The sequence below is a fragment of the Apus apus genome, chromosome 3 (genome assembly GCF_020740795.1).
Source record: "Apus apus isolate bApuApu2 chromosome 3, bApuApu2.pri.cur, whole genome shotgun sequence".
In the NCBI taxonomy this organism is placed as follows: Eukaryota; Metazoa; Chordata; class Aves; order Apodiformes; family Apodidae; genus Apus; species Apus apus.
The window spans coordinates 103757892-103782654 of NC_067284.1; the positions used below are offsets into that span (position 1 = coordinate 103757892).

The 24763-nt window shown below is 43.6% G+C and overlaps 1 protein-coding gene across 2 annotated transcripts in view; it reads right to left on the minus strand.

The window, feature by feature from the left end:
- ASXL2 (ASXL transcriptional regulator 2) overlaps positions 1–24763 on the minus strand; it is a 115110-nt gene that overhangs the window by 46081 nt on the left and 44266 nt on the right. The window contains exons 1-3 of one of the 2 annotated variants that reach the window (XM_051615840.1): positions 23524–23603; positions 17606–17714; positions 12321–12477 (exon numbers count right to left, since the gene is read on the minus strand). In XM_051615840.1, the coding sequence (XP_051471800.1) occupies positions 12321–12477; positions 17606–17683 (235 nt within the window). In that variant the 5' untranslated portion in view covers positions 17684–17714; positions 23524–23603. Of the gene's footprint in view, positions 1–12320; positions 12478–17605; positions 17715–23523; positions 23604–24763 lie in introns of those variants that run through there. The other variant, XM_051615839.1, reaches the window with a different exon arrangement.

Here is a 24763-nt window from a genome sequence, read left to right on the forward strand (position 1 = left end):
AAATTTACTTCTTGTGTCCAACTGGAATCTCCCCAGGAGCAACTGGTGCCTATTACCCCTTGTCTTTTCCATGGGACTCTTTGTAAACAGGGAATCTCCACCTTCTTGGTAGCCACCCTTTAAGTACTGGAACACGGTAATAAGGTGTCCCCAAGGCCTTCTTTTCTCAAGGCTGAGCAAACCCAGTTTTCTCAGCCTCTCCTCATATGGCAGGTCCTCCAGTCCTCTGATCATCCTTGTGGCCCTTCTCTGGACCCTCTCCAGCCTGTCCACATCCTTTTTGTGGAGCAGGGACCAAACTGAACACAATATTCCAGGTGTGGTCTGACAAGTGCTGAGCAGAGCGGGATGATGATTTCTTGATCTCTGCTAGTGATGCCCTTGTTGATGCAGCCCAGCATCCTGCTGGCTTTCATTGCTGCTGCACCACACTGTTTACTCATGTTGAGCCTGTTATCCACCAGGACCCCCAGGTCCCTTTCCACGGGGCCACTCTCCAGTATCCCAGTCTAAACTGCACTCCAGTGTTGTGTTCTCAGGTGCAAGACCTTCTTGAACACACCATGCTTTCAGTGAACAGATCTGAGACTGAGCTGGAGTCTTCATTCCCAAGACCTTGAGCTGTCAGATTGCCAGCGCTGAGAATCATGTTTTCTGCCTTCAAAAAAACTATCCCATCCTAGTAAGGTTTCTTCAGTACACAGATAAGGAAGACACTCAACCTCAGCAGCACAGTACAGATAGTAAAAACCACCCTGCTGCTGATTCAACACACAAGTTTCAGATTAAAGGGAATAAGGAAAAAATAAATGTTGAGAGGTTAAACATGGATCCTGCCATGCTGGTGAAACAAGAAAATAAAACTTTACTCAAAACTGGCTTCACACACAGAGAGATCAAACATCTCCTGAACGTGCACTTCGCTTTAAAGAACGAAATGGATCCTTGGCTGGCAGGACGGGCCCAAGGTGCCAACCACACAAGCACAGTGGGCTGAAGTCTGTCAGCCAAAGCAGGAATTCCTGCTGCATATCCCAGGGAGTGGAGCCTTTTCAATGACCTGGCAGTGAAGGGTGTATCTGATGCACACAGATGTTTAAGCTCGTTGGCTGCTTTCCAGATATCCACAGAACTGCCCAGGTTGACAGGGATCTTGAAAAACCATCCAGTCCAACCCTGCATGGGAAAGGCATTCCAGATGAGATTAGCAGCTTGTACAATTGCATCTTGAAAACCTTCAGCAATGAGGACTCCACCATGTCCCCAAGGAGGTTGTTCCAGTGAATTCACGGTCAGATTGAACAGGGCTCTGAGCAACCTGATCTGGTTGAAGATGTCCCTGGTCACTGCAGGGGTGTTGGACTAGATGGCCTTTAAAGGCTCCTTCCAACCCAAACCGCTCTGTGATTCTAAGAGTCCATCACTGCTCTTGTTATAAAAAAAGTCTTTGTTATGTCAAGATGAAACTGGGGCAACTTGTACCTGTTGCCCCTTTTCCATGTATATTATATTTTCAAGCTTGCTTTCCCTTCTTCTATGACACAGAGCTTGGAGAAGCAGCGGGTCACAGGTGACCTTTATTGTAGAGAGGAAAGGGACCTAGGAAACATTTTGTGGGTAAAAAGCAAACGTGACATGGTGCGTGAGGCTGAAAGGCAAAGTCCTTGAGATTTTGTTTGAAATGGAATGAGAGAATCAACTGCAAAAATTTCAAGCCAGAGAAGCTGAAGTAATGAAGGAAGAAAAACCCCAGATGAGAAAGCTCCTTCACAAAGCAGCCCCTGCCTGCAGACAGGACTGCACATGCTCCCCTTTGTGTACCCATGTACCAATGGTGACAGGACGTGGGACATAAGAATCTTATAGGTTGGAAAAGACACTTAAGATCATCGAGTACAACTGCAAACCTGCCACAACACCAAGGCCACCACTAAATCATGTCTCTCAGCACCACAGCTACACAGCTTTGAAATCCCTCCAGGGATGGCGACTCCACCCCCGCCCTGGGCAGCCTGGGCCAGTGCCTGACAACCCTTGCCATGAAGAAGTTGTTCCTAACATCCAATCTAGACCTCCCCTGGCACAACTTCAGACTGTTCCTTCATGTCCTAGCAACTGCTACATGAGCCAGTCTGCTGCAGGTCCTGCACCACAAGACCTTCCCTACTCCATGTGAAACTTTGTACAACCAACTCCTGCACATCACTGAGACCTTGAACAAGAGCATTTCCATTGCTCTGGGGCTTCTGAGGCTGCCCCTCAAAGCCTGTTGGTGTTCATCTCCTATGAGCTGGAGACCCACTGAGCACAGAGAGATGCCTGGATGTGTCCCTGCCCTGTCCCTCCCCACAGAGTCCACTGCCAGGCACTGCAGCCAAGACTTCCCTAATTGCAATCCAACATAGTTGGAAAATCGGAATTAAATGGCAGAACACATCGATACTCAGCAACTCTTTAACAAACATGCATGCTGTGGATTTTCCCAAGCCTGCAGCTCAGGGAAGTTACTGCTGAAGGCTGTCAACAAGCTGTAGGACAGCAAAGCTCTGGACTGCAACAGAAGCAGTTTTACTGCTCCTCTGCTTGCACTGCACAGCTGCAGCCACATGCAACAGCTTTCAATTCCTCTTTGCTCTCTATGTCCAGCTCTTTGGCTGAAGCCTTCCAGTTCAACATGCCTCCAGTGCAAGTGGGCATCCCCAAGGGTGCAGGGACAGCACTGAACACTGGGGACCACTGCAGAGGACCACTCACACTTCCCAGCTCCCACACACAAGCACCCAAGCTCCCACAGGGCTCGATGGAGTCTCAAACAGGCACCTTTGGAGGCCAAACATCATCTGCCTGGAGGGATGAGAATCCCTGAGAAAACTGCCTTGTTCTGGAAAATGCTTGTCATATTAAATGGCTGCTCACTCATCAGTTTTCTGCAAAATTAGGGATTTACAAATCACACTTCATTTCAATAGAAACAGAAATATTTTGGGGCCATACAGTACCTTAGAAATACTACACTTATGGGAATAAGCACCCTGAGACAAACTCCCTCCAGTACCTGAAGGGGCCTACGAGACAGCTGGACCTTTGACAAGGGCAGGGAGCTGATAAGATATGGGGCAATGGTTTCAAGCTGCAAGAGGGGAGACTGAGAGGAGATCTGAGGAAGAAATTATTTGCTGAGAGGGTGGTGAGACACTAGCCCAGGTTGCCCAGAGCAGCTGTGGCTGCCCCATCCCTGGCAGTGTTGAAGGTCAGGTTGGACAGGGCTTGGAGCAACCTGGTCTAGTGGAGGTGTCCCTACCCATGGCAGGGGGTTGGGACTAGATGATCTTTAAGGTCCTTTTCACCCCAAGCCAGTCTGGGTTTCCATATTACCATGCCACATCAGCTGGGGACATAAGGCAGGAATGAAGCCCAAGGATTCATGCACCAAGAATCAGTATGATGCCACTCACCCCAAACACACAACAGTATCTACAGCTTCTGGCTGGTTCTTGCCCTTACAGAAGAGGACCAAAAGCACAGCTTAGATGGGTCAAAACTAAGCTGAGATTTCACTAAAGCGTCTGGAAATTACTGCAAAAGTTCAATTTGTAAAAACACAGACTGAAGGTGTCCTGCAGAAAACTTATCTGTCACATCTTCAGTAAGCCTTAGGATTTTTAGTTGCTGAGGAAAATTATGCAAAATATTTTCTACTGTAGACATCTAAAATGCCTACCAAATGCGGAGCCACGTGTTAGTGCCTGTGACCCCAGCCTAATGAATGCTGCTCACTCAGCTAAAAAAATAGTGTTTGCTGTGAGGTCTAATGGAAATACAACTTCTTGGCTGGTAGAAATAAGCCTTTGGAGGTTGCATAGCCCATTATTAAAAAATACAGCTCACTCAAAATCTGGATACTATGATATACTAGCCTAAATAAAAGATACTCTAACCTAAATATAGGAAAAAAGGAACATTTTTGGCTTTGTGTCTCCGTCTCCCTTGGTAAATTGCATAATGTGATAGTCGGAAAACAGCTTCCTCATGAGTCACGAGCACAAGCAGGAATTGGCTGTATTTAGAAAAGCTGTTATTTCTACAAAATATTTAGTAGGAAGAAACAAAATGACATAGCCCAAACAGAATTCTTTTTTTTTTAAGTTGTTTGGATTATTTTTTTTTGCAGCTGTTATGGGTGCAGAGCAGCACACTCAGGTCTCGGGTGTTAATTAAGGAACCCGAGAGCCATTCCAAAGCAAAGCTCTAATAGAAGAGGCAGGTCACATCCTCCAGCTGTGAACTGGTATTTTGGTGCGCCCAGACTCCAAAGGTTTTCCTCTATACTAAGAGAATGCATAACATTTCAGGTATAGTTCAGTGCTTTCTTTCTTATTCCTCTTCTACTAAGTATGGGTCACTGGCAGTGAACATAGTGCAGAAGTTTAATTACTCCAGATAATTTCCTTTACTGTCCTATTTAAGAAGTTTATGCTGATACCATATTTTAACCATACTAAAATCTTCTCATCCATTTGCAGTAAACGATATTTTGCCAAATACAGTTCCTTTCCACTCAGATCACTAACCTGGCCAATCAAAATTTTGACTGCCTGGGAGCCACAGGGGACCCACCAGTATGTGTCTGTCATATAAAAATGAGAGAGAAGCCAATCGTCGGCTAATTGAGAAGGATTATTGATAATATTTGCTCAGATTGTTTCCCCCTTTTCCCTTAAAGTTTATATTTATTTTTCTCTTTCTAATACAGCAAACTTGAGTTGTGTTTTGCTAGAAGACATATCTGTTACAGCAATTACTCTCAGAAGATGTCACTTACAGAAGCTAAACAGGATCCTTCTCTTTCAGGATGACTCTGATTAGAAAAGGTACATCAGGGACATGGCAGAAATTATAGGAATATCCAATTTTGGCAGCCAGTGTCAGAAGTCAGGAAACCTGGGCAGCTCTACATTGGAACCAAATGCCTGTTATTTGCATCAACTTGCAGAGCCAGGAGTAGGCACTGATGGTGGTTCTGCTCCATTTAACTGAAGCTTTGCAGCTGATCATGGAAACAAAACTAGGTTATTTATATTTTATTTCCAGACACCATAAGGACAGACTGTATTAGTAACCTTGAACTCAGGCACAATCCTGGGTGTACAAACCTGGGCAAGTGTCTCACCACCCTCAAAACAAGAATTTCTTCAGATCTCATCTCAATCTCCTCTCTTGCAACTTGAAGCCGTTCCCCCTCATCCCATCATTCCACACCCTTGCCAAAAGGCCAAAGAAAAGATGTCTGCTTCCCCTGGGCTCAGCACCAAGGGATGACATCAGAGAAGCACTCACTTTGTTCCCAAAAATAAAAACCCATGGCAGGTACCTGCTGCAACCACCACATCTTACCTGCCAGGGGACCTGCATAAAGCTGCTCCATGAACCTCGTTGCTGCTGCTGCTTACACTCCACAATCAGCGCTTGCTCCTGGCTTCCTCCCACCTTCTGCTCACGCCCAGATGTCCAGGCAGCAATGCAGGGGGCTTGTTTTTAAACTTTTCCTCCTGCGTTCCTGATTGGCCCCCTGTAATGCCCATGTGGGTCTGCAAAACACACACAGGTTTCTACCCTTTCGAAAATCAAAGTGTCAGTTTTGCTGCTGTCAGAGCACTTTATTTTTGTACATATAAGGAAGTGGCTGTTGATGTTATCTGAATGTGCTTCCTGTTTTATATGTATATGAGCAAAAATAATGTCACGTTAAGCTAAACTGCAGCCTCAAAGAGCGCCAGACAAAGCCTCTAAGCAAAATAATACACGCACAGCTCATCTATTCACTGCCTACCCCAGTTTGCCTTCACTTCATTGATTTTTATCACTGTTCTGTATTCTCACAATAAAACTATCCTCCCCAGTTCTTGAAAATAATAAAAAAACAGCAGCACCCTGTGCTGGCACTGCTTCCTACCAAGACTCTCGGGATCAGTCGAATTAGAAAGGGTTTGGAGGATGCCAAAAACCCCGTCTCAAACATCACACAGGTGAAGAGGTGACCAGCAGCCAAGCAAAGCCACAGGACAACTGTGGCTGAATTTGAGATATTCTTCAATTTAAGTGACTAGATTTACTTTAATGAGGAAGGAGGGGTTTGTGTGTTTTTGTACGCACGGACAGTCCAGGAAGCGACTGTGTAGGAGTGCTGCATTCCAGAGCTGATGTTACCCAGCTCAACACTGAAAGAATCTTCCTAATTGGAATTTAATGCCTTTCTGGTTATTTTCAAGAGCAAACAAATGTACCAACAAAAAAAAAAAATTGTTCTGATGTAGAAATTCTTCTACTCCTCTAGAATGAAAACAGCAGTAGAAGGCATGGAAGTACCAAGGAGGAGAACTGGAGCATCAACACCACGTCTTTGTGTCCCCTGAAGTGACAATTGTCCTGGCCAGGAAGTCCTGAGAGAAGCAGATTCATTCCCTTCCAGTTTCAAATGTTACTGATTGTAGAACTCGGAGCCGACCGGGGTGGGGCCTGAAGACATTTGCACTTTCTACTTTAATTACACTTTTTATGGCATCTCCTGGATATCAGACATGAGTCAATTTTTACATTCAGCAAGATTACGAAACTGCAGGGTTTGCTGGAGGAAACCAAAAGATTATTTTCAGATGCATAAAAGTAAATTAAATACTAAAAATGAAATAACATTTTCTTCCCTGTGGACTTCATGTCACAACTCCTTTTTTATTTGTGTCTCCAAGTACAGCTTGGTCTGCGCCTTGGGAAACAAACTGATGGAAGTGTGGGTTCCACTTAGGGAAAATTACTGTCTCTAAAGAATCAGTAAGTTACAGTATGTGACCTAAGAAAGATGTCTTACAAATATTAGAATTCAAAATGTTTTAAAAAGTTTTTTGAACCTTTTACCATCATAGTACCTTACTTTATCGCATTAAATAGTTATGGATGGTGTAATTTTCATGCAAAGTTATGTTACAACCAAGAAATGACTAAACCAGGCACCTTATTTAGTGACAGAAGACTGAAAGCTATCAAAGCAATATCAAGGAATGAGACCTAGAACGAGCAAAGTCCAATTTGCTGTTTATATCCTGGCATTGATTGATTTGCATGTCTGTGAACAGGAAAGCATCAGAAGAAGTTTCTCCTGCAGCTGGTGCAGCTGCATCGCCCTCATGTACATCTCTATTAAAGCACAAGCTCCTCTTGCAGCCTTTTGCACTGCTGGAGCAGCTATGGTGCTTCATCTCCCTTCCCAGCAGGACATAATGATCTTTCTAACCCTTCCAGCTACTCCTTTAAGTTTGCATGAAATTAACTTTTAAATCTACAGTTTAAGAACAGACCAACATCAAGAGCACGAGTCTTCTTTCCAAACCTAAACAAAATAAATATCATAGGTGCATCCAACCCTGGACATGCTGTTTTGACCAGCTTGGTGGAAGCGTGAAGGTTCCTGTAGCCAGTGTCAGATGATAGGACCAGCCTTCCATTCAGCCAAGTTTAATTTCCCAGAAAAAATGAACAGGCTCCGATATCCTGCCTGGTCAGGGATGGCTTGTACTGGGAACAAGGCTCCCTCTCACGCTTCAGGTGCCTGCGTAGCTTCTCCACTGCATGGCCACAGCTGCACCTAGTTCAAACAAGCTTCCTGAGAAAGGACAAATCAATCCAGATATTAATTTAAATCTGTTACCATTAAGCATCCTGCAGGAATTTACTATTCCTCTACGGCAGCCTCCTGGCACCAAGCTCTGCTGTTAACATGGGAGCCTTTACTCTGCCCATACTGCCCCTTCTGCACTCACATCCTAGAAAGGAAAATGGCACCACAAATGTTGAGGTTTTTTGGAGGCCAGGGTATCTTTTTTCTTTTTTTTAAGATTTTTAATTTTATTTTTAGCAGAGAAGTCTTTTTTATGTCCTTCGTTATGTATTAGATATTAGGAAGAAATTCTTCACTATAAGGGAGGTGAGGAACTGGAATGGGTTGCGCAGGGAGGTTGTTGATGCCCCATCCCTGGAGGTTTTCAAGGCCAGGTTGGATGAGGTTTTGTGCAACCTGATCTAGTGGTAGGGTTCCCTGCTCATGGCAGGGGGGTTGGAACTTGATGATCTTTAAGGTCCCTTCCAACATTAATGATTCTATGATTCTATTTCTACAACCCCTCATGAAATATATGGACTGCCACTGATCCAATAACATCTGACAGTGTCTCATAGCAAGTGCTCAGGATGCTGTACATTCTAAATGAACACCAGATGCCTGATGGCATTTATTTGTTCCAGTGCAACAGACGTGCCTAATTATTTCAGCTTTTGTGTTTCCATTTTAAATCTCTGAAGAAAATCTATGTTTCAGGGGAAAAAAAAAAAAAGATGGGGAAGACATTCTGACAGCCTGCTGAATATGAGCCAGCATGTGCTCAGGTGGCCAAAAAGGCGCCCAGCATCCTGGCCTGTATAAGCACTAGCGTGGCCAGCAGGACCAGGATGGGGATCATCCCCCTGTTCTCAGCACTGATGAGGCTGCACCTCGAGTCCTGGGGTCAGTTTTGGGCCCCTCATGACTAGAAGGACATGGAGGGGCTAAAGTGTGTCTAGAGAAGGGCAAGGGAGCTGGGGAAGGGTCTGGAGCACAAGTGTGATGAGGAGCAGCTGAGGGAACTGGGGGTGTTCAGCCTGGGGAAAAGGAGGCTGAGGGGAGACCTTCTCACTCTCTGCAGCTGCCTGAGAGGAGGCTGGAGCCAGGAGGAGTTGGTCTTGTATTGGGAACAATTTATTTTTTCCAACCTAAATGATTCTATGATTCTGGAGCATTTTTGCTTTGGGAAAGGTACTCATCAAACATGCCTCAAAGTGCCAGAGCTTAACAGGCACTCTTGTGGCAGCAAGTTTAAACTAGCTTTTTAAAAAACAGAAACCCTGCTTTCTCCTTGGATACCAAAACAATATGCCCATTGGCATAAGCACTGCAGGAGTCCCCAGGAAATCTCTGAAAGGCCTGGGAACCTCCAAGTGAACGGGGTGGCAGAGGTGGCACCTGGAGACAGTCAAGGTGGGGCGGCACCAGTGCTCTCCAGCCTCACTGACACAGCCAAGGGAGCAGGAGAAAGAAGAAAGGGAGAATAATGGAGAAAGGGAGAATAATAGAGAAAGGAAACACGTGCTGCAAAACAAAAGCTCAAGAAATAGCTGGCACAGCAAAACGGCTGTGGGGAAAGTCCTCCTACTGCAGAACACTGACACAGCAGCACCCACAAGCACCAAACATGGTGAATTTGCTGGTGCAAGGGAGTATTTGCCCACATGCAGAGGGATAACACTTGGCCACACTGCACAATTCCATATTTTTTTTATTTTGCTGTAAGAGAGAACTTATCAGCTCTGTGTAATGCAGGAACAGGCATCCACAGATTAGGAGAAACAAGGGGTTGTAGATGAGAGTAGCTCATTTAGCCAGGATCTACAGAAAGAAATACATGTATGTCTTCCTGTCCTCCCTGCCACAAAGCAAAATCTCAATGTTCACACACATCTGAGGGTTACACCAGGATCCACAAGCACAGATTTCAGTAGGACAGTATATCAGTGTCCTACAACACCCCATAAAAGCAAAAGGTTGCTCACCTCTTCTCACAGTATAATAGTACAATGCAGTCTTGCCAAATTGCTTAAAGAGACCCAACCCTCCCATACCAAAACCTTTCAAAGAGCAAAGTACCAGACAACTTATTTATGCCTTTGAATGTTCTTTTGCATAATATAACAGGCCAGAAAATTCTACCCTTGCCTAAAGGTTCTGATTTCTAGCTGAACTAAGTAGTTTTAGGGGTTTTGTTTGTTGCTTTTTTAAATAAAGAAAACATATCTACAAGGAAAATTTTAAAAAAATGCCATATACGGTGTCACAGCAATACTTTACTTCATGAGAAGGAGAGTCACACTGAAATACAGAAACAAGTTAAAAATAAATTAAAAGGAGCACCTAAAACATGTGCCAATGGTGAAGACATTGAGATAAACCATAACAGATTCCTAGAGAAAGGGGTTATCATGTATCAAATACGATTCAAGAGTTAGGAATAAACTTGTCTGGTTAAGATACAGGAGAGAACTTAGTCTTGCAGATCTTTAATCCTGCAGATTAATAACTAATTAAATTTAACAGGAGGTAGAGCCAGCAAGGTTTCCCTGTGGTGGGGGGTACCAGCGGGGTGTCCAAGGAAGAGCAGTACCACCCACGCCTCCAACACACGCAATCCATGACGAGACACAGCTTGAATGCATGAGAAGTTCATTCTGTGTAACAGAAGATTTAACCTGATTGCAAAGAACTGCAGAAGGAGCTCACGGCATCTCATGAACAGGCACCAAACCAGCAGGTGTAACTCAGGGAAGAAAAAAGGCAACATGAGCAAAAGGAAGAACAACTCTGAACAGGTTCTGCTGCAGAAAAGGATCCCGGAGTTACCACAGGTGAAAACATCAACTCGATGCTCATCAACAGTCAGAAAAGCAAAGACTTACAAAATAAAATGGAAAGGAATAAGCAAAAAAATTATTATTAGAAAAGAGAGGACAGACATCACCCTGTGTATTCACTGAACATGTGGGTTTTGAAGCATACGGGCTTTTCCACCCACCAATCCCCAAAAAGACACACTATAACTGAAAAAGATTCAGAAAATGAAATAAGGACAACCAAGATAATCTGTGAGTCCTGGCTCTGTTGTCCCAAAACTTCACACTAATTCTCCCGCATGGTCCTGCTGCATCCTCTTTTTAGCCAGACTACCTACAGCTTCCCTTTCAAAAGATGAAAAGATGGAGTCAACTTTTCCTTTTAAGGTGTTTTTTTTTTTAATGTTTTGTAATTTCCTGTCTTTTTAAATGCTTAAAATTGTACCTAATACTTCAACTTTTGTGATTTGCATTGTGACTCCAGGGAGAGCCCCAGGCAGGATCCATCTGAGCCTCACACACCTGTACAGTAAGAGCACATTCTCACCCACTGACTCCCACTGTGAACCCTTCCACCAATGGAAGGGCTTTGGCAGACCCCACCTGTTACTGCAAGTCTTTAACTGCTTTAGAAAACCTCTCACATGCTTCCACTCAGGTATCCATCACATTGGAAATAAGTTTTAATTAAAGTTTCATTTCAGCCAAGAATTTCTGTGCATGACTGAGAAGAAAAGGAAAAAGGACAGGACACTGAAGGATAAAGTTACAGCATCAGCTGCTGCACCAACAGCTCTTCAGGAATATCCAAAGCTGCATCCTGCTCCCTTAAGGGAGGGCTTCACGCTTCTTCCCAAAGCTGAGAGTTTATTTATTTTTAACAGGGACAACAACACTAGTGAGCAGACTCTCCCCAGTTCAGAGAATAAGGTTATGTCACATCCTTCCATTTTATTACAGCTTTTTTATTAATTCAGCTCTAGCATCTAAGCAGACAAGTAGCTACCTGAGCAGAATTTTGAAGGAAAGAAGAATTCAGACACCGTTGGTTAAATGAATGGGTGCTGCAACTTGAACAGGGTAAAACGGGAACTTAAGTTTATTGCTAATACAGGCTTTAAAGACTCTATTGCATTGGCTGAGAAGTGCTGATTGCTGCTGTTCCTCGAGATGGCACAATATGGCAGTACCTGACAAGATACACTGCCTGCCCAGAGAGGAAAAGGTATCAGGATTCAAACCAGACTGAAATCCACTATTTCCTCTGCTTGGTACTCCTACACTACTTGTGTTGAAATCCCAGAATCTGGATTTCCTTGAAACAACACTGAACCATCCAACTTCAGCAAAAAACAGCATGTCTCTGTATTAGCTAAGGTTGTAAGTTATTTAATATTCAACTATATTAAATACCTAAATATTGCCTGGTTTACAAGGGAAAGGAGTTCAGAACAGGACAGAAAAGCACAGTGGCTCAAGCCAAAACCCTACAGGACCCAGCAGGACACATCACAGGCTCTAACCTCAGAGATTCTGTGCTCACTCCTGGTCAGTGTAGCATCCAAAAGCATCAAAAGACCAGAAGTAACAGGGAAAGCACAGTGTGTAAGTCTGCAAGTTGTGTTGAGGCCTTAAATGCACTTAATCACAGGAACCTTCTCTCTCCAGTGGTGCACTCAACAGTAAATCAACACTTATGTCAGTCCAGGAGCACCAACAGTAACAGCAGATTTTAGGCTACCACAACAGCCTATCTCTATAAAGCAACAAATGTGATGGATAAAAATCTCCAAGTCTTTCACAGATACAGACCATGTTACAAATCATAGGTTCCTGAAGAGGAAAATTACCTTTCCTTTTCCATCTGCTTTTCTTCCCATCTTTGTTACTGCACCCATCACTGCTGCTGCTGCTGCTGCTGTTCTCGGAGCTCTGGGAGTCAGACTGGGCATCGCTGCTCTCCTCTGAGCCATCAGAGAGCTCCTTCAAGCCATCTGGAACATCCTTCTGCAAATGAAGGAACAGATCATAGAATCACAGACTGCTTTGGGTGGGAAGGGACCTTAAAGATCATGTAGTTCCAACCCCTCTGCCATGAGCAGGGACACCTCCCACTAGTCCAGGTTGCTCAAAGAAAAGCTACCTGCACCACAAAAGTCTCACAATTAACAAGATACTTAAAAGCAATGGGTTTATTTACTAAACACTGATTGTGGATTTTTTTTATTCTGCAGAGCAATGTCAGAACTGCTTAGCCACTGGCCTCAAATACACACTCTGCCTTCTGCAAGTCCATATAAAATACCTATTGCAAACACAGCTAATGCACCTTTTACACTAATACTTTGCAGGTATTTTCTTCCTTAACTACTTCTTCATCCCTAATCACCAACTCAAACACACTCCCACTTCACAAGAAATCCACTCAATTTTTGAACTTCAAGATATAAGACAGTTTGATAGCTTCGTCTCCACTGTCTCAGGTAATGTCATTTTTCTAACCAGGTCCTCAGCAGATCCTGGCCCAAGGCTCCTTGGCAAAAAAACAGCCCTGGCAGGTGGTTTTGTGCAGTGCCAGTGGGTTTCCTGTCTTCACCTGCCTGGTTTGAGACTGGTAACCAGCAGCAGTTTTCACCCTGTCCACACCTAAACCCAGACTGCCCTCTAGTGATGAACCCGCTGGATTCAGACTGTAACCTCCACTGGAAACTAGGGCTAATCAGCCACAACAGACTGATTGCTGCTGCTTAGGTCTTCAGTTGCGGGCTTTAATGTCACCACTGTCCAACCATCCAAAACCACTCTGGGCACCCTGCAGAAGGGTAGGAAGCAGTGTGAGGCACCAGCTCATCCCTGCTCCTCCACTTGTCTCCCATCACATTGGCCAAGCCCTGTGGCACACCTGAAATGATGCTCTTGTCCTAAATTCATCAGCAATAATGTAGCTGAAGCTTTGTGTTTCATGTTTACTGCACAAGGCAAACAGGACTGTGGTTGTAACAGCTGGACAAACACAACTCTGCGTGCATTAGACAGCAAAACAATCTTGTTAATACCGACTTGAAAAAGTAAATCAAACCCCTCCTTCCTTTAACTGGAGACAACTGATGTCTTGTCCTGTCTCTGAATTTAGAGCTCTGACTAACTCCCGTATGTAAAGCCAAAAAGTAGTTAAGATGACACAAGTGTCATCAATGTAATTAATTCTAGACTTCTTCCATCAGCAAAGTGAACTAATAGGTCCAGATACTGAATCGTGTTTTCATCCTGCATTTAAGAAATAAAGTTAACTGCACATTGAAAGCTAATTGTAAACCACAGTGGAAAGAAGATACCACCAAAAAGCAAGAAGAAACCCCCCCACACTTTCTATTTTATCCAGTATCACCAAAGCTGACAAAGATTAAGCTTGTGTATCCCTAATGCTGACACTCCATTAAACCTCCTTTATAGCTTGACCTTTGGAAAGGTGGTTTAGTCACCTGAGATACTGTACTTGCACAGTTCCCTGTTTCATTTTTTTCATACAATCACAGAATGGTTTGGGTGGGAAGAGACCGTAGAGGGACCTGCCGTTTAGTCCACCCACCCTGCAGAGAGCAGGGACATCTTCAACTAGATCAGGTTGCTCAGAGCCCTGTCCAACCTAACCTGGAATGTTTCCAGGGATGGGGCATCTCCCACCTCTCTGGGCAATCTGGGTCAGTGTCTCACCACCCTCAGTGTGAACAATTCTTTCTTCTCTCTAGTCTGAATCTCCACTTTCTTAGTTTAAGACCATCACCCCTTGTTCCATTGCTACAGGCCCTGCTAAACAGTCTGTCCCCAAGATGTTTGTTTCAATGTCTGCTGCTGAGAGGAGATGAAGTCTCAGTGTCGGGTGCCTTCACCTCCTGCCTCCAGCAGCTGGAGAGCCCAGACTTCACGGCTTTTCGTGACTTGGCACTTCTGGTGGGAGGGGGTAAAGATGACAGAGCCAGAGTCTTCTTGGTGTGCTCAGAGAAAAGGCAAGAGGCAACAGGCACAAACTGAAACACACAAATTCCGCTTCAACTATTCCAACTATTCAAAAATTCCACTATTTTGAAGTAAGGAAAAGCTTCTTTACTGCAAGATGATGGTTACTGGAACAAGTTCCCAGAGAGGTGGAAAGTCTTCATCCTTGCAGAATTCAAAACTGGACTGGACACGGTCTTGAGTTACCTGATGTAGCTGACTGTGCATTAAACAGGAGGAATGCACCAGACAAATCTCCAGAGGTCCCTTCCCACCACCATCATCCTGCAATTCCAACCCTCGCCTTGCTTCCAGACAGCAGCCCCATTAGCTTGCAAAGCCCATGCAACATCAATGGTTCTCCTTCCAGCTGGGCCTCTTCTCACCAGTGAAAGGTTTTCACCAGTATCTTCTGACACAGTGTCCAGCCTGCACTGTAGATCCTGTGTTCTCTTGAAATTTCCATGCAAGGTATCAGTGTAAGATCTTCATGAACCCAAACTCCTCTACTCACCTGCAGGTCACCCTATGGCAAGTTGTGTTTTCAAGAAAGAACTGAACTCCCAACTGCAGAAACATCTCTCCATTACACTCGTTCTTTTCAGTAAGTGAACTTATCCCTTACAGTGAATCATACTCAGTAATAAAATAAAATCTGGTTCTATAAATGCATCTGGTAAGATTGTGTGCACTGGGTTTAGTATCTGTGGTAAAAACTGAACTAGTCAAGACTTCCCCAAATATCAGGTTATAAAAACACTCCTCCAGACTGGAATATTCCAGATTGCTGGCGAACAGCACATCCACTGCATAGCATGGAAAAACTCGAAAGGTAAATGCACAAGGGCAGAACTACAACACGATCACCCCAACATGGTGATCTATACTATATTCAACATCAGCAATGAATTTGGAACCAACAAACGTGGAAAGGGCAGGCAGAAACACACTTGGACATCATCAAGTGTAAAAACACCATTGGGGTGAGAGATCTACATGAAGGTCAATGAACCAGCGTGCTGGCATTGCAAATAATGTGAACTCAGCACGGTTGGAGGTCACTGAAGCATCAGCTTCACTAACATCATCCTGTCATGGCTCTTTTCAACGCAAAGTACAGGGGGAAGCAATAAATAAAAACATATAGAACACAAACTGGATAAGCAGGGGGTAGCAGAGACAATGCTGAAGACCAAGAGGCAGTCACTAACGGATGGCCACCAGGACCCTCCAGACAGCTCTGGAGAGGGCCAACATCAACTTTGTAAACACAATGATGGGGAAATGGAGGAAAATGGGGATTTGGGATATTGATAGGGGATGCTAAGGGATGATGCAAAGCTTATAAAGCCAAGTCATGGGGAAACGGGTAGGGGAGGATCCAAGTTGGGGAACGAAATTAAATCACAGCCCCCCTAAGCTCACCCTGGCACATGCAGCCTTCACAAACCATTAAAAATACATTCAAGAAACACAAATACCAGAAGTTACCAGAAATTCAACATTTTTCCTACCAGTATTTAAAGGTTATGGCAATTTCTTTTATTCTGTAATATTTAGGAGTATTTAGAACTAATTTTCCTGGGGAAACTAACTGCAGTTAACTTTCCAGGGGACCTGAGGAAATTTTTTTTTAATACATCTAGAATTATTTTGCTCTTCTCTGAAACTTTTCAGCAGTTTTGCCACATTGTGACATAGAATTCAGTGACAATGGCTCAATTACTCATCTGCTAACAGATCTATGTATTTTCCTGAATTATTATGTTCTAACAAAAAGCTGCTTTCCCAGCCTGGATTTAGGGTCTGCATTCGTTATTCCTAAAACTTAAATTATACTTTTTAGTAGGGAAACAAGTTGTGCAAGAATTAGCCTGCTTTATCAGCAAAAAGGTAACTACCTTCTCTTCATTTTTGGTTATATTGGACTGTCCTTAGTTTAAACATGTGTTATCAAAATACTGGTTTATGTACTTCCACCTAGACTCACTGAAATCAGGTCAATTTCCGCTTGGTACAACAATGCCCAAAGAAAGAAGTTGCCCAGATGTCTTGCAATGGCATTTTTGGAAGCTCTGAAGATGTTCTGCTCTGTTGGCATGTCAACACCAACGCACAGCACCCAAAGGAATATCCTCTTTTGTCACTTTGTATATGAGTACTCAAGGAACAATGTGCTTTCCCAGTTTACTGAGTGGAGGGAGAAGACAGAATGGGATTCAACTTAGCTACATTTCTGACAGTGAAGACATCTTTCTCTGGGCAATTCTTAGTAAATTCCCTTGGCAATTTAACACTAGTTTCTCTTACATTTTGAATATTTTAGTATTAAATTAATCTCATCTTAGAAGTTGTTATTTCTATCGAGCCCAGAGGGAGACAAGAGAAGTGGCTCCAGTGGAGACACCTACACTGGAGACGTCTACGTGCAGGGAGAAGAATCCACCTTGTGGCACAGTCTTCAGAATCAAATGTACAAATAATAAAAAATGGTGTGAGCTGGCTTCTTTCTAGGAGTTTAATTGGGGGAAAAAGTTTCAAAAAAAGATTATGTTTAAAGATGCCAATTGGACAAACAAAGGAATCCACACTTTTTCCCTGCAGATGCTCTGCCTGGCATTAGTAGGCTGAGGATAAGGTAGTTTTTTATTTCCAGATCTCTCAAGTTGAGATCATTGAAGATGAAGTTACCCTTTTAGGGCTAAAATTTCACTATAATTTTAATTACTACTTCATAGTAATTTACGATGTCCAAGTGTGTTTCTGCCTGCCACCTCCAGGTTTGTTGGTCCGAAATTCATTGCTAATGCTGAATACAAATGAGGTGTTTCCCAGAAATTAATCACAGAATACCAGACTGGTATGGGTGGGAAGGGACACCTCCCACTAAACCAGGTTGCTCCAAGCCCCATCCAGCCTGTCCTCAAACACCTCCAGGGATGGGGCAGCCACAGCTGCTCTGGGCAGCCTGGACCAGTGTCTCACCACCCTCACAGCAAATAATGTCTTCTTAAGACCTCCACTCAATCTCCCCTCTTTCATCTTAAATCTTCCTCAAGATTACTCTAATCCAGGGAATGTTTCAATGGATAAAAGTCACCTGAGGATTGAAACAAAATTCCCCAGCAGAGACACTTACCTTCAGAGTGTAGACTCCCATGCGCCCCGGGACCTTATAGAAGATGCCCTCTTCCCCTCGGGAGTTGGTGTGTAACATGGCATTCAGGCATGCAAGAGGAGAAGTCCCACTGAAAACAAAAACACAAGGGTGACATATTTGGTCAGTGGTCACCTTCTGCTGGGGGATAATCATGGTCCCTCACCAGACCATCACGCATGCAGAGGCAGAAAGATTCCAGATCCAACTTCTATTCCCAAGGAAATACAAGTTGAAGCTGCTGTAATAAGCAACAGTGAACCCAGTCCGTGTACCCACATTCCAGTTCTGGGGAAAAAAAAAACCCAAACAAAAAAACCCCAAGGTCATGCTCCCAATACTTTTTTGCAGAACATCAAAGCAATCACTCATTTTTAGAGCTCTAGATACTCAAATGCTGCGCATCTGAAACTCAGAGCAGATCTGTTATGATCTAGTGAGTGAAAAAGATATTTATTTAAAGTTGTGGTGTGGGGTTTTTATTTCCAAAAAAACCCAACCCCATGTCAGACTGAAATGAGGGTTGTGGGATAAAGAATGGGAACCAATTATACAATTTTCCCTGAAAAGAGTGGATCTTCAATCCCAGCCAGAAGAACCAAGACAGAGCTAGTGGGGGTTTCTTTGTTTAGTTTTTTTAAACCCATCATGCTGTAGACAGAAGCAAAATCAGGTGGACATGGCAAGACAGGTGACTATTGCTCCCACTGCAGGGCCAGGATGATCACACCCTCTACTAAATAGGTGTCCTTGCTCATAAAGCAGATTGATATCAAACACAACCTCTCCTACACAGAAATTAAGTGAGAAGTTTTCACTTCCTGACACCCTGTCACAAAAGCTGCAACCAGAACCACCAAATTGACTAAAATCCTAAATTTGTGACTGAAATTCCAGAGCAGGAGATAAAGCTATTTGTCTGTAGGAAGTTTGCTATGAAAATTCAAATAAATCTGCAGGAAAAGAGTCAAATAAGAGCTGGGAGGAAAGCGAAATAAAAGGGGAGGACAAGCACAGCCCTCTGATGGTTCAGGCTGGGCACATACACTCAAAGTTCTCTCTAAAAGCAGCAAAACAGCTCAGCTGAATTACTGATGTATAGTACAAGGAGAAGCCGACATCCTACAACAGGTCTGGTCTCGTTTGCCCCATGGTGTTCAAGTGAACAGGTAGGAGACCCCACAAGGAACAAGCAAATGGGTAGGAGACTCCACAAGGAGCATGCTAACGGGTAGGAGACCCTGCAAGGAACAAACGTACAGCAAAACACCTGTCCCCACTGGAGGCACTACCACTGCTGGTGGGGAGCTGGCAGGACACTGCCCTGGTCCCCCCTTGCCCAAAGCACCTCATACCGGCATCCTGCTGGTTACTCACTCCTCCAGTTGAGAAACAGGCTCAGAGAAGTCCTCAGACTTCTATGGGAGCTCTGCGGTGGCACTGGGATACTCCAGGACTCAGGCACGGACTTGAGCAGGGGCATGCAGTCACCCCAAACCAGCAGAGATCTCTGTGGGGTTGCAGCCCCAAGTCAGACCAGATGACTTCCTTCAAACCAACATGCCAAGGGTCAGAAAACAGACCATACACCATCTCCACTCTGCAGGGTCTTCTGCTTTCTGAGTTTCTGCCAGAATCATTTATTAACAGATACTGATGGGGAGGGAATTTCCTAAACCCCCGCCCAAAGCCCATCTGACCTCCTTAGCAGATGGCTCAGCACAATACTGAAGGGAAAACCAGTAGCATTGGAGGAAGCAGCTGAGCCTCAGGCACCACCCACTCACCCTGGTTATCAGAGAATCCTAGACTGGTTTGGGTTGGGACCTTAAAGATCATCTAGTCCCAACCCCCTGCGATGGGCAGGGACACCTCCCACTAAACCAGGTTGCTCCAAGCCCCATCCAGCCTGGCCTCAAATACTTCCAGGGATGGAGCAGCCACAGCTGCTCTGGGCAACCTGTGCCAGTGTCTCACCACCCTCATAGCAAAGAATTTCTTCCTAATATCCAATCTCCATCTCCCCTCTTGCAGCTTGAAACCATTCCCCCCTCATCCCATCACTCCCTGCCCTTGTCCAAAGTCCCTCCCCAGCTTTCCTGTAGTCCCTTTGGTCATGGAAGGTTCCTACAGCAACCCCAAATCATTTCCAAAAGTATTGCTCCCCAAGGTACACCCTTGCCCTCTTCTCATCTTTGCTCCTAGGTGCAATTTCTGCATGCAAGTACTATGCAAGAACTGTGCCAAGTACATTGTACATAGGCCCAGCCATATCTGGCAACAGAAAGAGTACAGAATAGATTCATAGAAACATTTTGGTTGGAAAAGACCTTTACAAGCATCCAGTCCAACCATTACCCCAGCACTGCCAAGGTCACCACTAAACCATGTCCCTCAGCACCACAGCTACACAGCTTTGAAATCCTTTCAGAGGGACGGTGACTTCACCAGTGCCCTGGGTGGCACGTTCCAAAAATACACCTGTCCTCCCATCATTGCACCTATAAAACCATAAGAAGTCATTTAATACTTTTTTCCAGATCATTAATAACACAATGAGTAGCATGAACACAGCAAAGCATTCCCAGGTTCAGGAAGCCCTGGGGCAGCAAGGGGAGCTCTTCCATGTATCTGATCTTCAGCTCATGGAGCACACTCTTTGTAAAAACTGTATCAGAGCAGAGTATCAGTGTTAAGCCAAGCATCTAACAAAGTCGGGGCAGAGCTGCACTTTGGAAGCGCACCAAGGAATGAAGCCCTGGCAGGACCTATCTTTTCAAAAGCTGGTCTGGCATCTACTCTGCTCCTACTGAATTGATTCCATTGTTTAACAGCTTATCCACTATTTTTGCTTAACTTTTTTTTCCTCATGTTTACCCATCTATAGTTGTGTCCTTCTCTACAGGCTCTTCTAGAAAGCTGACACAAATTTAACTCTATTTTAGTCTTTCAAAAAGCTTACTGCAAAAATGTTAGAAGCTAAAAAATCAGCTTACAAGTCTCACATAACTTAAAAAAAGAGGTTGTTTTGGGTTTAAGATGCATGGTTTTCATGTCATATTACACTCCTTCTGCTTCTATGGGTGAATGCTAATGAGCACTTGAACCCTTCTTCTAGTAACCATCATATTTTTGTGACTATCCCTCAGTTTAAGTCCCCATCCTGGGTGCAGGGTGGCACTTCGGGAATTTTTCTTGGATAAATGGTGTTGCTGCTTTACCACAAGCCCCTGACCCACAGCTCTGACAGTTTGCTAAAAAATACATGTGCAGTGAGACTGTGGTTGCTTGTTCTTCTCAAAATGGAAAGATTTCATCCCCTGCATGTTCTTTGCTCAGAATCCCCCCATATTCATTTAGTATTTTCTCCAACCACCTGTGTTTTGCACCCAGGTACTTTGTTATTTTAAATGCAACAGCTACCTAAAAATAGCCTTAAGAACTAGATGTTATTCGACAATTTATTTTACTGCTGCTGCTTTTTTTAATTGTTGTATTTATTTTTTTTTTTTAATAATGGAGGCCATTCCCATTTGCCAGGGAACACACATCGGATCATCAGCAGCATCTGATAGTTCCTGTCTTTCCACCACAAAACCAGAGAAGGAGATGAAGTGGAAGACAAGTTCCTGTCAGCTCCAGATCCATCATTACCCACGATTTCACTTCCATCCCATCCTAATCTGTACTACTCCACGTGCAAAGCCATTGTCAGCCTCCAATACTGACCATTAGCTTCCATGATCACGAGTGCTAATGGAGTGCTCCTTTTGGAGGTCTCAAAACAGGATTCAACCTCTGGAAAAGATTAAGTGGGGCTCAGCAAGAAGATATCACAACTAGTTCATAACTGCCACTCTCCTTTCCCTTTTTGGAAGCTGCATCTGATCTGTAGACATCAAGCCCCTAACTCAGTTTCTAAAGCTTCTGAATGAAAACATTCTCCAGCTTTGTAACCACAATCATCAACCACCCTGGGCTCTAAATAAGCTCAAACTGACTTGAAAATGAGGGTTTTGACATCCTGATGCCCAAACCTTATCAGCTGACAGGGGCAGGAACTGCATTCCTGCTTTTGAGGACAGTCTCATTGCAGGCTCCTGTTCTACCAGTTCTCTACAAGCTCAGCAGCTAAGTACAGCATGGACAGACACGTAAAAGAGAAAGATGAATGATTATCCACACTCAGGAACATCAAGTTATCCCAAAGAAACCTGAACAAACATTATCCCATCTACCAGCTCCCCTCCATCACCTTCTCACAGCTAATGCTCAGAGTCCAGGGGCTGCTTTGCCCCTCCTGCCCCCTCTCCATGTAGGGCTGTTTCAATTTAATTATTCAAGAACCTTCCAAAATGAGCTAGACCAATTATTACTTTTCCCAGTGTGCTAAACTTCCATATTCCCCTGTTCTCACAGGCTGCCCTTTTTTTCACCCAATATTAATGACTACTTCAGACACGGTGGGCAGCAAAGGGATCACACTCTCTTTAGCTAAACATAAGGTCAAAATATTTGTCCAGATGCCAGCAATTTGGTGCCAATGACTACAAAAAGCACAGCTATTTCATATCCTGGCAGTTCAGGAGCAGAGGATTAATATGACACCTACAGCACCCTACAACACTATGTAGAGGGTGCAGAGTTTTTTTGGGGAGGGGTTTGTTTGGTTTTGGAAACAAGGGAAGTTTTCAAAATCAAAGTTTTCTTCTACTCATTCAGTTTGTGATGTTTTCTTCTGGAATACAATGCACTCTGTTTAACAAGGCAGGGGGTTAGAGCCACAGAGCAGCTGGGTTTGGAAGGGACCTCTGAAGATCATCTAGTCCAACCCAGTCTAACCATCTTTGTGGCCCTGGGCTGGATTTTTTTCAGTAGTTCTTTGTCCTTCATGAACTGTGGAGCCCAGAACTGGACACTTAAGTTCATTAAGTTTCTCCCTGCCCAACTCCACAGCCTGGAGGGTATAACTCCAAACTCTAGAATCAGCTGGAACTTTTTTTTTATAAACCAGTGCACTTCAATTAAAATGCTCCACCTAGACAGGACATGCTTGGGATTTTACTGAACTGATCAGATTTCCCCAAGAACTAGCTACTGTAGGAAGAGGTAGACATCAGCTCACGCCAACACAAGAGAGGCTTGTCCTCACAGCCCCTAGATCTGCCTGGACTGTTTTCATCCCCAATCTCATTTATGCACTGAAAATAGATTACATGCACAATCGAGATATTGTATCCTTATCCAACTGTCAAGCCCTCCATGTATCTGAATAGAGCTTGCAGGTATTTCTGTAGTTTATGTCTATTTACTTCTGTTTCATCAGGCCTCTTTCCTGACAAGAGCATTTTTCTGATGAAAACAGGTTAAATCCCTGATGTAGAAAATAATTGACTCAGACATCCTCCACCCTCAGGAAGTTACTGATGTCTCATCTAAAGCTTCTAACAGTCAATTTTATTTTATTTTTTTACAAAAACTTCAGCAGAAGCATTCCTATTGCAGTTCATCAGTGCTGGGTTGCAGGTAGGACTTAATGATCTTTAAGGTCTTTTCTAACCAAAATTATTCTGTGATTCTACTGTGATGGCAAAAATGCCACTCCAAGTATGACTGAGGGGACAATCTGGAGCTCAGGGATTCAGCCTGTAATGGCAGCACCACGTTGCTGCTTTTGCTATGCAAAAACTTTGCAGAATTTTACATTTTAGGTGCATTCATAGACAAACCGCATTTGTGCTCTGGGAGTGGAAAGGATCTTGAATTGTATTTTCATTTGTTCACTCACAGCAGTGTATTATCTAAAGCTTTTATTGCAATATATAGTAGCATGTTGGTTGACAGCTACCACAAAAATAGCAAATTATTTTAAATATTGTGACAATAAATGGGATGCTCACCTTTATCAATTACCCAGTGCTCAGTGCCAGCCCACTGACAAATAAGCAGCACCCTTGGAAAAAGTAAAGATAAGTGTCCCTTTGCTCACACTGGTTCACATCAACACTTCTTGAGATGGTGAAGATCAGAACAGAGTTGCTCAAGCTGGTAAATTCAGCAGCTACATACAGACAACTACAGGCTTTGTTCATTGAAACAAGCTTGCAATAAAGTACAAAAAAAAAAGCATTTGCAACAGTTTAGAAGATACAAAGGTAGCTATAACAACATTTACCAGGATTAATTTGGTTTCCACTGCATTACAAGTGCATACTGAAACTTCCTAGTTTTTACTTCTCAAAAAGCTAAAAATAGCATGGCCTTTCCTATCAATCTGCCAAAATGGGCAGCAAACTTGGCACAAACAGGACTCACTGTGCCAGTGCAAGGGCCATAATCCAAGCTCTTGTGCCTAGACCTAGTGACCCTCTTCATCAAAACGGGGAAAAACTCACTTGTTCACTTTTTAAAGTGATAAACAATTTTCCTTTCCCATACCTTACGTATTATCTTCACTTGCAGTGTATTTCAGCTTGACAAAAACTAGGCAGTAACACATTCAAAGTTACCTTGATTTAATCAAAGCAAAAGTTTGTGCTGACATCAGTTTTAAACCACAACATCAAGAATATTGTTATTTACAGATGTTGTTTAAGAGAGATGTCCAAAACAAACAAGCACCTATCAATACTTACCAGGTGACCACCCAGGTAACAGGTTGAGCAAATAAACTCTGGTATTATCCGAGCAAGCACTGACTTTTTAGCTACACAACACCTATGACAGTAGAGGCTTAAATATACTTCTTTTGCCAGCCCAAAGTGTGGTACTTTATGAGTCCTTTATGAACCATCTCAGGCTGCTGTGTTGGGGCAAATATTAAGTGCCTGTGCAGTGGCTATTTCAGTGCCAAATCCAGTTCCCAACACTTCTACTATTGCTGTGCTCAGCTTTCCCCTGAAAATGGTGTTTCAGTAATTATTCCCTCTTAACAACTTCCCAGTTAAAAAGAACCAGTTTAACAAGTTTACTACAACTTAGAAACCTATTTACTCTTACAAGCCTAGGACTGCCACATAAACTGCATTTTTTTTACATTGTTGACTAAACAGGTTTTGGTAGCTTCTAAATATCTACTGTATTTTGAAAGGTAACATTTGTCATATCTGCACTTCCATTTCCTTAATAAACCAGAAAATT